Consider the following 12,491-nt stretch of genomic DNA (forward strand, 5'->3'; position numbering starts at 1 on the left):
ATAAACTTCACAATAAAGGCAGTTCATCAATTACTACCACTATTTTTTTCTCCTGCCATAAGGGTTCTGCAGCTGTTTTTATTTTAAAATAGTCCAGTACAAAATAAGAATATGCAACTGGAAATTACACAAATGATCAGGCACATGGAACGAGGATGAACTTGTCGCTGTGCAGAACAGCCATGCTCTGATTTCACCAGCGTGATCAGCTGGCCCGTTGTCCTGACTGCTGCTGGGCCACTGTGCACCTCATGTCACCTCACCCTCACCTCACCCTCACCCTCACCCTCACCCTCACCCTCACCCTCACCTCATGTCACCTCAGCTCACCGGACAGCCGCCCACAACCACTCTCTGCAGCCTGGGTCGTGCCATCACGTCACTATTTGCAGCAAACTATTACTGTTTGGAACTCTGTAGTTAAGATTTGTGCCTGAAAAAAGGCCTATTATTTGCAGGGTGTTAGCCTTCTTGCTCCAGTTTAAGACTTAACAGACCATAAATGATCACAATCCATCGTACTCAGAGCCTTCAACTGCTTCTCTTTAATACAAATCATTCATTCCTCTTTTTTTTTAAAGTGAAAAAAATGCATAGGCTAAAAGCTAAGAATTTAAAGCTAACTTTATTTTGAAAATCACATAATAGAAGAAATTAATGCACAATATGAACTGACATTGTAATYTGGGCATAACCTGCAGTGGTGGTTATGCTTGTGTAATGGGGATGACCATTCAGCTATTTTTCTACTTAAAAGCATGGCAAGGATTCAGAGTAATGCTTATCTTTTTAGCTGTGATTTAGCTTGTAATTAAATTGGCCAAATCAAGTGAAGAAACCTTTTTTCTTTCTTGTTCTTCTTCTTTTTTTAAATATCTGTAAGTCTGTGACCTAAGAAAAAAGACATGAAAAGATTTCAGTCTCAAAGAGCAGTTGATGAGCTGCTTTGAAGCCACTACAGCCTCATCTTTGCTTTTATCAGAGATGCTTCTAGCTACTAAAAATGCTAAAGCGAATTGTCCACAAGTGTTTTAAGAACTACAGAGAAACACAATYGAGAGCAAGTTTAGCCTCTAGGGACCTGTTTGCAGTTGCAAGGATCTATTAATGATTTYAGTGGTGATCCAGCTGGGCTGAAAACGGCAGCAGACTCTCTGTCCCTCGAGGTCCCAACGGCTCTGGCAGCGTAGATGGTGACAGCTGAGATGATTTCACGCAAACATCCTGTGTCTGCCAGCCCTTGGAAGGAGAAATGCAGCCACGTGCTGATGTTAGTTATTTCCCAGTTTAATCCACATGGTAGATGTCTTATTTACTACCAGACATAACAGCTCAAATTCAGACGTGCAGGGTCCCCTCCGAATGCCCAAAGTTTTGCATGTCAGAAAGGCTTCACAGACGAGAGCTTCTTGAGCAGGGAGGACCAAACAATAGGAAATCCTGAGGAAGGATTATTAGTTTTGTCTTTAGGTACTGAGGCATCCGCATCTACAAGAGCTTCTATTTCTTAACCAGAACAAGTTCACATGGCCTCAGTGCTAGCAACCCGACTGGGTTCTCCAGCAAAGACCAGGCTGTGCTTTCCTCTCTACATGAAATGAGGCTGTTAAGCATCTCAAGGACTTTTTTGGCAAAAATTGAGGTACCTGAAGATTTCGAAACTCTGTGGCACCTTTAGCAGGGTTTTGAACACTACACTTTTGGCAAGAGATTTGCTGCGGATCCAGCCATATGGACACCAGTCAGTCCAAAACACCATTCTACTGATAGCACATATGCTCTTTGTTGGACAAAAAGCCATCAAATGCAGATTAACTCTGCTCAGTACAGCCTTCAAAATATATTCTGATGTGCCCGAGAAGCAGATCAGTTCGGTCACTGTCTGTTTTTATATAGTGATTTTGAGGTTGCCAAGACAGGCACCAAGAGAAAAGAACTAACCAAGGATCCAATGAGCTTAAGGTGAAAAAGCTGCACCCAAATAAAAGGAAATCAGCTAATTTAAGGAGGCCAAATTTTAGAATGCTCGCTTTGCAATTATTCAATGCATTAAAACAAATCTGCAGAACTTGTAATATTAATGGGCTGCTGCTGTGTCTTTTTTATTTTCCTTTATTGTAAGTGGGAAAGCAAAGGTACACCGAGTGAGTTTAAGTTCTCTTATTGTCTTATTTAGAAACAGTGTGAGGCAGTGAGATGCATTTTTAGGAACTGCTTAAAAAACGGCCATATACTTTATCTTCAGATGGTTGGTACACACCAGTTCAACCTCATACGAACGCTCCAGTGGGGATAAAAGGCCTTTTCTTTTGTCAAAATCATTTTATTAAAGAGTTAATGTCACAACAAGTTCAAAATAACACATGCTTCAGAAATAAATGTGATGAAAAATACTCCAAACAGAAATATTTATGTTTTCAAGGCATGGTTAAAGCATCAGTTGCAAGAAACTTCTGCAAATAGGTGCAAATTCTGTCAGTATAATGGAAAAACTCAGTAAAGGAGCCTTCTGGCCATTTCTTCTGCCTCTATATTGCAGCTTGTGTAATAATTTAAATCAGAAAGGGCCTAATTTCCATGGCTGCATAGACCAAAATGTATTTCTTCAATAATTAGCCTCAGCACAAWTTTTTCACTGAGTACTAACAAAACAAATTTAGCTGACAACACAGCAATATACATATATATATATTATATACATGATAAATGTTTGACTCATGCAGCCTCAGTCACATTTTTTTTTGGATTTACTCAAGAAACATTATAAAAAAATAGGTTTGCAATTTGTATTTCGCTCCAGCTTTAGCTCCATATCACTTCAGGCAAAGATAACGTTTCAGGAGATAATCTAATTGGCAAGAAATCTACCTTTAATTCTTAACTCCCTTTTTGTAAATCCACGTAGAAAATAAATGCGAATTCTTTATACAAAACAAGAGCAAATAACTGTACCTATATAAAAGGGGATTCATTCCTTCAGTTTTATTACCATGGCACATTATAGTTTCACAACARCATACTGATTTTCATTTAGTTTTTTAAACCCCAAGACAGTGTTGATGAATGGAAGAATGTGAGTTACCATAGGCAGCTGGCTCATGCATTAAGCAATTCATGTTCTCTATCAGTTTTCCCAACAGCATCAGGATTGGATAACGGGTCAAGGTCAGCAAAGAGACTGAACCAAGCCGTCAAGTCTTTAGGATTCCTTGTAGCATCTAGAGAGAGAAAAAAAAAAAAAGCACAAACTTGGAGTATTTACTTGCCAGCTGTTTTAAAATAAAACTAATTGACTGTTTGAATGAGGTCAAACACCATGATATTATTTCATTTATTAAGGCATCACTAACGAGACAATCAGAACGGGTAATTACGTTAAAAATATATTCAACTGACTATGATTTTCTTTGTATGAATATGTTGCACATCTGTTTCCCTGTGCATTTTGAATGCCTCCTGCTATAAGTACAAGAATACTTAAGTTCTTTAAAAACAGAAATAACTTCTCTGTGTCGAGCTTTTTGCAGAACCGGCTTTGCTCCAGGAAAGGCATCGCTTGGGCTTGCACAAGTGCCTGCAAAAAACTCTCAGTAAGGGAAACCAGCTGTAGCTTCAACTACATCTCATCTCTCACAGGACCAAATTCCTCAATCTAAATCCAGTTTATGTGACATTTTGTCCCCCTGTATGTGACCCTCCTGCACTGCCCTACAGTGCCATGACTCCTCTGGAATGCAGTTTTAATGGGAAGGCCTTGGCTGGAGAGAGAGGGTAGGTTTGATAGCTGATCCAGGCCCTGTACAGCTTCCAGTACTACACTGTACTTTTTGATTGTTTCTACTTTTATTCATAGAAAGAGAAGGAGTTTTGCAGAGCATGTGCCAACTATTAACCAGCTGCTGCATTTTGTAGCAGATGGAGCCTTTGAGGGATGGTGGTTTCACTCCTTGTCAGGATGATTAGTGATAAACGCAATGGAAGTTCACAAACATGTGAATCTGTGGTCAACTTCATGCCTGTGATCTGGGGCAAGGAGCCAGGAACTGCTCTTTGATGCCCTGTGGTGCTGATCCATCCAAAAGAATCTTCCCTTTCCTTTAAAAGGTAGTAGGCACCTGTACTGTCTGAAAGAGGCTGGTGTGAAAGGAGAAGCCTAAGTCAAAACAGAACTGTTTTCTCTCATCTATGAACCTTCTTGAAGGAGCTGGAAGAGTATTTCTGCTATCAGTGCCCCTAAGATGCCCGAGACAGTGAATAAGCACAGATGTTTCTTTTGACAAAGCAGAAGGAAGGCAGTCACCGGAGCGCTGAGCCCTGTTCCCATGAGGACTGCAGGCTGGCATGGGGATCCCSATTCCTGGCAGTGGCTCTGACAGCCATATGGTTGTCCCCAGGGATCTTTGTTAGCTGTACAACCCAGGCCCTCAGTGCTATACTTGGCAAGTTTTCTAATAGCAGCATGGGTTTCTTCTTTAAGTCTAGCTCAACTACAGAAGCTGGACTTTTGCAGCCGTATGTCTATAATGATACACACAGGTGTTTCTGCCTTCTCCTATCATTCCAAAAAAGCAGATGTTGAAGTTACAGAGGAGCTGCTATAAGATGGTGCATTGCCACCTGTCCTTTCTTTTGGGCGCTCCTGTGCACTATATGGATAGTGAAATACGTTGTGGTCTTCTACTTGAGAGGGATGAAACTCCAACACCAAGCAGAAGTGTTCCTTGGGAACCAAGGAATTTACTGACAAAAGAAAGGCTCTGCATGACATGACTTTTATCATTTCCCATGCCTGGGAAACTAGAGTATCTACCACTTGMATAAAACACAGATTTTAAAGTAACTGAATGTTGCTGCCTTTTCTGGTGCATTTATTGTAGCAGGGATGTCTCACTGTGTTCCCAAACAGTTCCCCAAACCTCTCAACTGTCCTCTTCTTCCTGGGCAGAGAAAGGTCATTCATTTCTTGTGCACTGAAGATCTTTACCATAGGTTTGACCCTATGCACAGAACAGGCTACACAGTGGCAATTCTACATTTTCTGGGCTCAGTTATCCAAAAAAACAGTCAGAAGCAGTGGGACTTTCCCTCAGTGGACGGCAGGACTAAGCACTGCTGCCTCAGCTACAACAAGCAAAGCAAGTTTCAAACAGGTAACCACTGAAATGAGGCATCCTGTCAATGGGATTTGCAGTTGGGGCTCCTCACCGTTATCAGTAGCATGTGTTCAAGCTACAGTGTCCTCCCAGGGCTTCAAAACAAACAGTGTTTGGTTTAGACCAAATGCATGCAGATGCTATGACTCAAGATGGAAGTGGCAGCAGAAACTGTGGTTTCAGCTCCCTCACCACACAGTAAATGACTCTCTGGACATACCACCCCACTGCAGCTTCCAAGGCCCCTGCTGCATGCACACATACATTTATCATGCATGTAACCAACACTGAAACAGTAATTCATTAGCAAATGTAAGATTATTGATGTATAGCTAATGTAAAAATATGTTTTATTATGATGGATTAACTAAGTAGAAGAGAAAAGGTACAAGATTCACGACTGAATAGGAAAAGCAAAGTAACTATAAAAGAAACATGTGAATGTGTCACCTTTGGGGGGTGTCTTGTTAGCGTTCACGCTGAGGCTGTTTGGTTTCTGTGCGGGCTGTGGGAGAGATGGAGGACTCGCACTGTTGGCTGCCCATCCTGCAATGCAGCAGCAGAGGAGCGTTAGAGTCAGGTAGCAATTCCTTTGTGAGCCCTGACACCCCTCACCCGCAGGTTGATGCTCCCATAGCGCAGAGGTCTACGCTGGGCTTGCAGCCCCCTGCATCTTTCCTCTCATACAAGGAATGAGCAGGCAAATTCTGTGGGCAAGCAACATCCTTAACATCAAGGATCTGCTCATCTGTTTCATCATCTCCGGATCTGGGCAACTGCAACATCTCTATAAACCTGCATTTGGCTAAAGATGAAATTTAGTGTCACTTTTCTTGTCACAGAAAGGCCAGGGCAGTAATCAGGTCATGCACAGAGGCTGGGGGAAGGACATCACTTACCTTTGGGATAAAATCTCACACTTGCTGAACTGCTTTTTTCTACTTTTATTTTACCGTTCTACGAACTTTCATTTCATTGGCAAGTCCATAAAAAATATGCAGAGAAGTTAGACTTTTAATTAATTTTGAAATGTTTATTTCTGAAAAAAAACCCCATTTATCTCCAAAGATCTTTGAAGAAGGAAATTCAGCATGTTTGACTTAAAGTTAATTTAAAACAAAAGTATTATTGGATATATTTTTTTTCCTTCTTTTTYTTAAAGGATCTTCTCAGCAAGGAGAGAGTAGCCAGGCAGGAAAAAATAAAGCCGGGTAGCCACAGCTTATTGTTCTACCACGCACCTTCCATAGCCCCACAGGAAAGAGAAATGATAAATACAGTGAGTGAGGCCAAGCCACAGAAGAAATAGGCTGGCAAGGTGAACCAGCGGTGGCAAGCCATGGAACTATACCAGGCAATAAGGGGACTTTTTTTCCTTAAAATCACTGGTTTAAGGTATTTAAATCCTTAGGCTATATCACATTTAGAGGACAGAGGTCATGTTTTTAACACCAAAGTCATGTTATAGTTATAGGTAGATGGCTTTGTTTTTCTAGTAAGTCAATTTTATCTCCTCTCAGTACAGACCTGACGATCTTCCATCCATTGAAGGGRTCTAGTCTATCCAATTCTGGATATCACATGTGATTTATTAATCCCTATTAATATATGTYAGCATTTCCTTAGTCTCTTTTTCAGCAAAGTCATAATGCCATCTCCTCTTTCTGCTCTTCCTCCTCCTGCCCTTAGTATTTCCTCTTTGGACACTTCTTTCGGATACTGGCACCTTGCATCCTGCGGCTACTCTACTCGCATGCAGTACAGGGATCATATATATTTGAGTGAAAGGTGATAAAGGCTTATGAACCAGTCTGCTTTTCTTGAAAATAGGATTTTAAAGTGTTTAGGGGAATTTGAGCTATAAATAGTAGAATATATGACCCTTAGCACTTCAGAACACCATATCTTTTTAGGTGTTCTATTTTTGTTATAAAAGAGAAGAATTGCAGAAGACATCACACACACCTATAGAACACTGGAAGGCTTTCGTTTGTCTACTGAAAGAAAATATTGTGTATGTGAGTGGCTGGCAAGGAACAAAGTGCAGTGGGCTAAGAGAGCACGGCCAAATCCTGACCTCGTAGAACTGAACGTGAGCGCTGCCTGGAAATGTCCCTGCAAGTTCCACCGACTTCAGTGAGATCAGGAATTGGCTCCTGGGGAATTCACTGGTGTTAGTTTACACTGATGGGACTGGCAGACCACTAAGCGAAACCCCGCAGAGCAGTTAACTATTTGTTTTTCTGGAATTTCTGAGTCCCTAGACTAAAATCTGATCAGCAGCATCTCCACGAGAGATGCTGTGCTCTGCTCTCCCTTCATTAAAACACAGGCAGCTCAAGCGCCACTTCAAAGCAGAGAAGAACCTAACCAGAAAGAGCTCCACCAAATAGACGGTGCTTCTGAACTCGGGGTTCTGTCAAGGTTTGAGAAAAGTTTGCCAYGGATTTTTTCAGAAATAGCTTTGTGTATCTCATTTTTGGTGCCCTCTCGCAGCAARTTACAGAGAACTTGCTGAAAAGCAAGCTGCAGGTTCTCAGCTTGGAAGGACCYGCTGCCTGCTCTGCTTTGGAGGAGGCTTCGTAAGGCAACCAGCCCAACCCTGCGCAGCGGGACGGCGAGGACACYGAGCGGCTCGCTCGTCAGCGAGCACCTTTGCGCTCTTACCGCAATTAAATTTAGAAATGCAACCTCTAAAATGACCCGCCGTGTAGATAAAAATAAAAGGGGAGTCCTTTGTGGGATGGACATGTAAATGGGGCCGTAAACATCACAAAAAAGAAAGCTAAAGCTCTCCCTGAGAACGCACAAAGGCAACTGAACTACAGGCCTGTGAGCGGAATGGATTGTACAGGATTTGTTGAGACCATGCTTTGCTTCTAATGCATATGTTTGTGTGTGTGTATATATATATACTTATGCATATATTTATAGATATAATTATATATAAAATATTTAAAATATTTTTAAAATTAATAAAAATAAAAATTTRAAAATAATTTGAAAATAATTTTACAAAAATTTTAATACTTTAATATTTTTAAATATTTAACATTTTAAAATAAATATATGTATATAAATACAATATATAAGTATATATTCTTATATATTATATATATATATGTATACACACACACACATCTCTATATACATTTTCAAACAGCACCTGGCAGTCCCATAGCAATTCAGAGCCTATTGTGCTAGATGCTGTCTATAAATGCAGCCAGAGAAAASTGAGAGTCAGGAATTCCTGACTGTAACAGTTTACAACCTGCACAGCATTGCGCCTGCTTTACAGATTAAGATCTGAAGCAGAGAGAAAACAAAGCCCCAAAGATTTATGAGTGTGCTTAATGTAAAATAAGTAAGTAATCCCACTGAAGTTAATAGAAAAGTTAATATGCTTAAAGTTAAGCATGTGAGTTTTAAGAATCTTTATGGTCTTAGGGCTGAATTCACACACACAGGAGGCATGCAACATCTAGGCTCCAGAACAGCACCTCACTCTGTGTAATTATTAAACAACTCTGGCAATTAGGAAAAAAATACAGCCGAATGCAGGATGTGCATCACAAGTCCTCAGTAAAAATATCCATAAATCACGTATTATTTTCTAGTATTTTCAGCTGTTATGTGTAGATATGTTTATTTTGCAGGGGATACTTCGTTCAAAAACAGTCTCCATTTCCRAATATATATTGACAGGGGTCAAATTATAAAAGCATTCCTTTGAAATGAAATGCAATCTAAGATTAAAACTGAGATTTCACAAGACTGAAGGAGGGCAGAATTTTACCTTCAATTCTCAAATAAGAAACAAGTAATTAAAAAAGAAGCATATTTTTGAAGGCTATCTTAAGTAGGCTGGAGTCAGTGAGGAACATGCTGATAACCAGATACAGCCACTCAGTTGATCAGCTGTTACTTCGCAGATGTCAGTAGATCAATTTATCAGGATCTTTCACCAGAGCTTTGGAAGCCTCTCTGAAAGCCTCCACATACTTCTCTCTTTCAGAACTATCTATGTTATTCCAAAAGAAATTGGGATATTCTGCTGACTAGAACTGTTTCTTTTTTTTTTTTTTTTTCATTTCTAGTGTTCCTTGGATGCAACATATTTGAGTTTAAACTTTGAGATATTCATAGCAGCATCTCCTGCAAATTAATGGGATGATAATATTCTCAGGGAGGCTATGCCATTTGCATCTTAAAAATATTTTTCTTTCAAAAATGTGTTTACACTGAAAAACAAGAGTCAACATAAAACTATTTATTTTACCACATTTAGTATTTCATTTAAAACCTGTTCAAGCCTCTGTATGATGGAAAAAAAACCCAACAAAAAACACCTCTCAATTTCAATAGATACTATCATAGCTTCTGGCTGTCTACTGTTTTAATTTGACAATGCAATGACTAAATCTTATTTTTAGTTCATATTTTACGTGTCGAATCCTGTGCTTTTGCAGTCTCTCCTCCTTTATCAATCACTCCTATACAGGCATGCACATCATCCTACGAAAAGCGTATCTAAAGTTGCATAGATTGCAATGGCAAATGTCCCCTGTGTGGCTTTCAGCCTGTGGTGTCTGGGTTGAAACCATTCTGCCAGTGTCTCCTACATCACCTTTCCTCAAATGGCAGGAAAGTGACTGGGWCAGCAAAGCCCCAGCAGCTGAATTCCCCCTCCAGCTTGCAGTGCTTATGGAAATACCCACCTGGCTGCTGTGGGGCAGTAGGAGGATGAAGGTGACTGCTGTTGACTGGTTTCTTACATATTCTATACAAAAGCCAGGCTCTTGGCCTCCCTCAGCACAGGCCAAAGAGCAGCAGGAAAGCTCTACTCTTGTTCCCCCTCTTTCCTTCTGCCTCCTGACAGCAGCTTGCAAAGACTGGATAAACGAACTGTGTAGGAGGAAGAGGAGGGTAAGACTTGTCACCTGCACTGATATGTGACCAACTGACAGGGCAAGCCCTTCCCATGTGCCTGAAGGCAGCAGGTGACCCCTTCAAAAAAGAAACAGTGAATGAATGCAACTGCTTTTCTTCCAGCTGCTTCAACTTCCAGCTTTTTCTGTCTTTCCAGACAAAATACAGAAGAAACATTTGGGCAGAGGAGGGCGATGAAAATTGTTCAGTGTTTCTTTGCTCCCTTAAAACATAGAGCAGTTGGGATTTCAAGAGTAAAGCCCAGTCAAACCCATTTCCTGTAACAGAAAGGGGCCTCAAGGGCCTACAGAACATTTCAGCAGACTCAGTAGAAATAGGCAAGAAAAAAACATGCAAGATAATTTTGACTTCAGGGCACTTCATTCACAAGGCTAGAAAAAAATAAGGCTAGAAAAAAAATGCAACTTTTTATATATTTTTCCAGGTCACATCTTGCTTGAACAACAAATTGCTCCAGGGATTTCACAGGGCCCCATCCAAGGCATCCGCACACTTCCAGGCAGCACCCTCCAAAGCATGAAACCGAACAAAGACACTAACTGGCCGGAGGCGTAGCCTCCTGCTAGCAGATCAGGGGAGCTCTCACCGTGCAGAGACGACTGCAAGTCGTTCATGTTTTGGTCTAGGAGCTGCGAGGGCAGGTAGCCGGAGGGAGAGGCCGTGGCGGAGGCCGTGGCGGCCTCCCCGTCCCCCGGGGCGGAGCTGCCGGCGGGCTCGGCGGGCGCCGCGTGCCCGAACACGGCCGTCCACTCCTTGCTGAACTCGCCCTCGTCCAGGGAGGAGGCGTTGAGGATCTCATTGAGCAGCACCAGGTCGTCCTTATCACTGGGCTCGCGCTCCAGGGACCTCACAAACGGATCCTTTGAAGCTGTCTCAGAAACATGGCAGAGAGGAAAGATAAATCAACACGCAAAGTGAACAAGCTAGGAACAAAACTCGTGTTTTTAAATACTCAATCTAACTTTTGTATGTTAATGCCAATGAAATATATTGGCCTGAATATTTGTTTGCTGTTTTAGATCCTGTTCCCTTGGACATCTGGGCCTGTAGCTTATGCAACAAGTAATTCCCTAATTATCTTCAAATAACCTCACTTCTGTTAAGACTCRTTTTTCCCTTAAAGAAAAACCCTGCAAAGACACTTGAAGATCTATTAAATACCACACAGTAACTCTACACAGAAACWCTGCAAAGTTTAAAACATGGCAGAGGACTGCTTTTATGTCCTTTTTTTTTCTCCGAGACATATATATAAAGTCTTTCTCAAAAAGAGATGAGATKGGTAAATCTGAAAATAAATGGGAGCTAGGGGTGAGACAACCTTTATGACTTTCTGCTCAGTGCTTGAATTACTCAGGTATTTCCCCATAAGTATCCTACCCAAAGTGAGACCACTGTTCAATGTGAAGTAACTTTTCTTTCACTTAATATTAAATTTCCATTAGCTTAATCAGAGCACTACTAGGGTACTGAGAACAAGGACCACTTTCCTTTTGACTCTTATGACACTGCTTTCCATCTAGCACTGGACAGCTAAACCACTGGAGCAGYTGCTCCTTCAAAGCATTTTTTTTGCTTTTTTTAATAAAAATTAAGTGTTTGTAGAAAACACAAGAAACTTGAGACCAAGATCATACTCATTTTTTTAGCTTATAAACCATTCTGCAAATGAAGTATCATGGAAACCCAAGTTTCCAGTATTGCTTTACCCAAAGCACTTTGAGCTGTGCTGTGGGAGTGTGCCAGTGACCAAAGTGGTGGTGAACAAYGTCGACAACGTCACCTTACTGAAACCCAGAGCAGTGTTTTTCACTATCACTCAYATGGTGAGGCACAGAGGCAACGTTAGTTTCCAAAGCTTTGATGGATCACTTGTGCTCTCCGACTTGAGTATAGCTTGCAGGGAGGCTGCTCATCCTTTTGGGCAAGGAAAGATCTTCAGGAGGGACAAAGGATGGAGAGCAGGAAAGTGGCTGCTACCACAGCAACTGGCTGTATTATTTAAACACAATTGCCTTCTCAGGTAAATTCTCTTAGTAGCTGTAATAATTTATAACAAAATGTCTGAAAGTGAGTCAAGGGGAAAAAGTGTGAAACTGTTTTAAAATAGGATGATGACTCAACATACACACCCACGTACTAAGAGACAAACCAAGACACATAAAATAAGGATTTTTATTCACTACTGAAGTTAGCCTTGAGATTCAGTTTCTTTCTATTTCCATCTACCTCTGCATTCCCTGCGAGGGCCGAAAAACAGCAACCTTACACACAAGCCTGCTCTCCTGATACTCCCACCAGACTATAACCAAAATGCCACAGAAAACAATTTGTTCTCATGAATTTGTGGTCCACTTTCCTGACTTCAGACAAACAGCAAAGGCTGTT

The 12,491-nt window shown here is 41.1% G+C and overlaps 1 protein-coding gene across 3 annotated transcripts in view; it reads right to left on the reverse strand.

Moving 5' to 3' along the window:
- Window positions 1–648: 648 nt before the first annotated feature.
- The window catches only part of ICA1 (islet cell autoantigen 1), a 53,886-nt gene continuing 42,043 nt past the window's right edge, over window positions 649–12,491 (reverse strand). Inside the window, exons 12-15 of one of the 3 annotated variants that reach the window (XM_026036261.1) lie at window positions 10,690–10,971; window positions 5,604–5,699; window positions 3,083–3,218; window positions 649–1,239 (exon numbers count right to left, since the gene is read on the reverse strand). In XM_026036261.1, coding sequence (XP_025892046.1) covers window positions 3,097–3,218; window positions 5,604–5,699; window positions 10,690–10,971 — 500 coding nt within the window. In that variant the 3' untranslated portion in view covers window positions 649–1,239; window positions 3,083–3,096. Of the gene's footprint in view, window positions 1,240–1,297; window positions 1,441–1,757; window positions 3,219–5,603; window positions 5,700–10,689; window positions 10,972–12,491 lie in introns of those variants that run through there. The other 2 variants (XM_026036262.1, XM_026036260.1) reach the window with 2 other exon arrangements.

Source organism: Nothoprocta perdicaria, unplaced genomic scaffold (assembly GCF_003342845.1).
Source record: "Nothoprocta perdicaria isolate Ctin4 unplaced genomic scaffold, notPer1 scaffold_174, whole genome shotgun sequence".
Taxonomy (NCBI): Eukaryota; Metazoa; Chordata; class Aves; order Tinamiformes; family Tinamidae; genus Nothoprocta; species Nothoprocta perdicaria.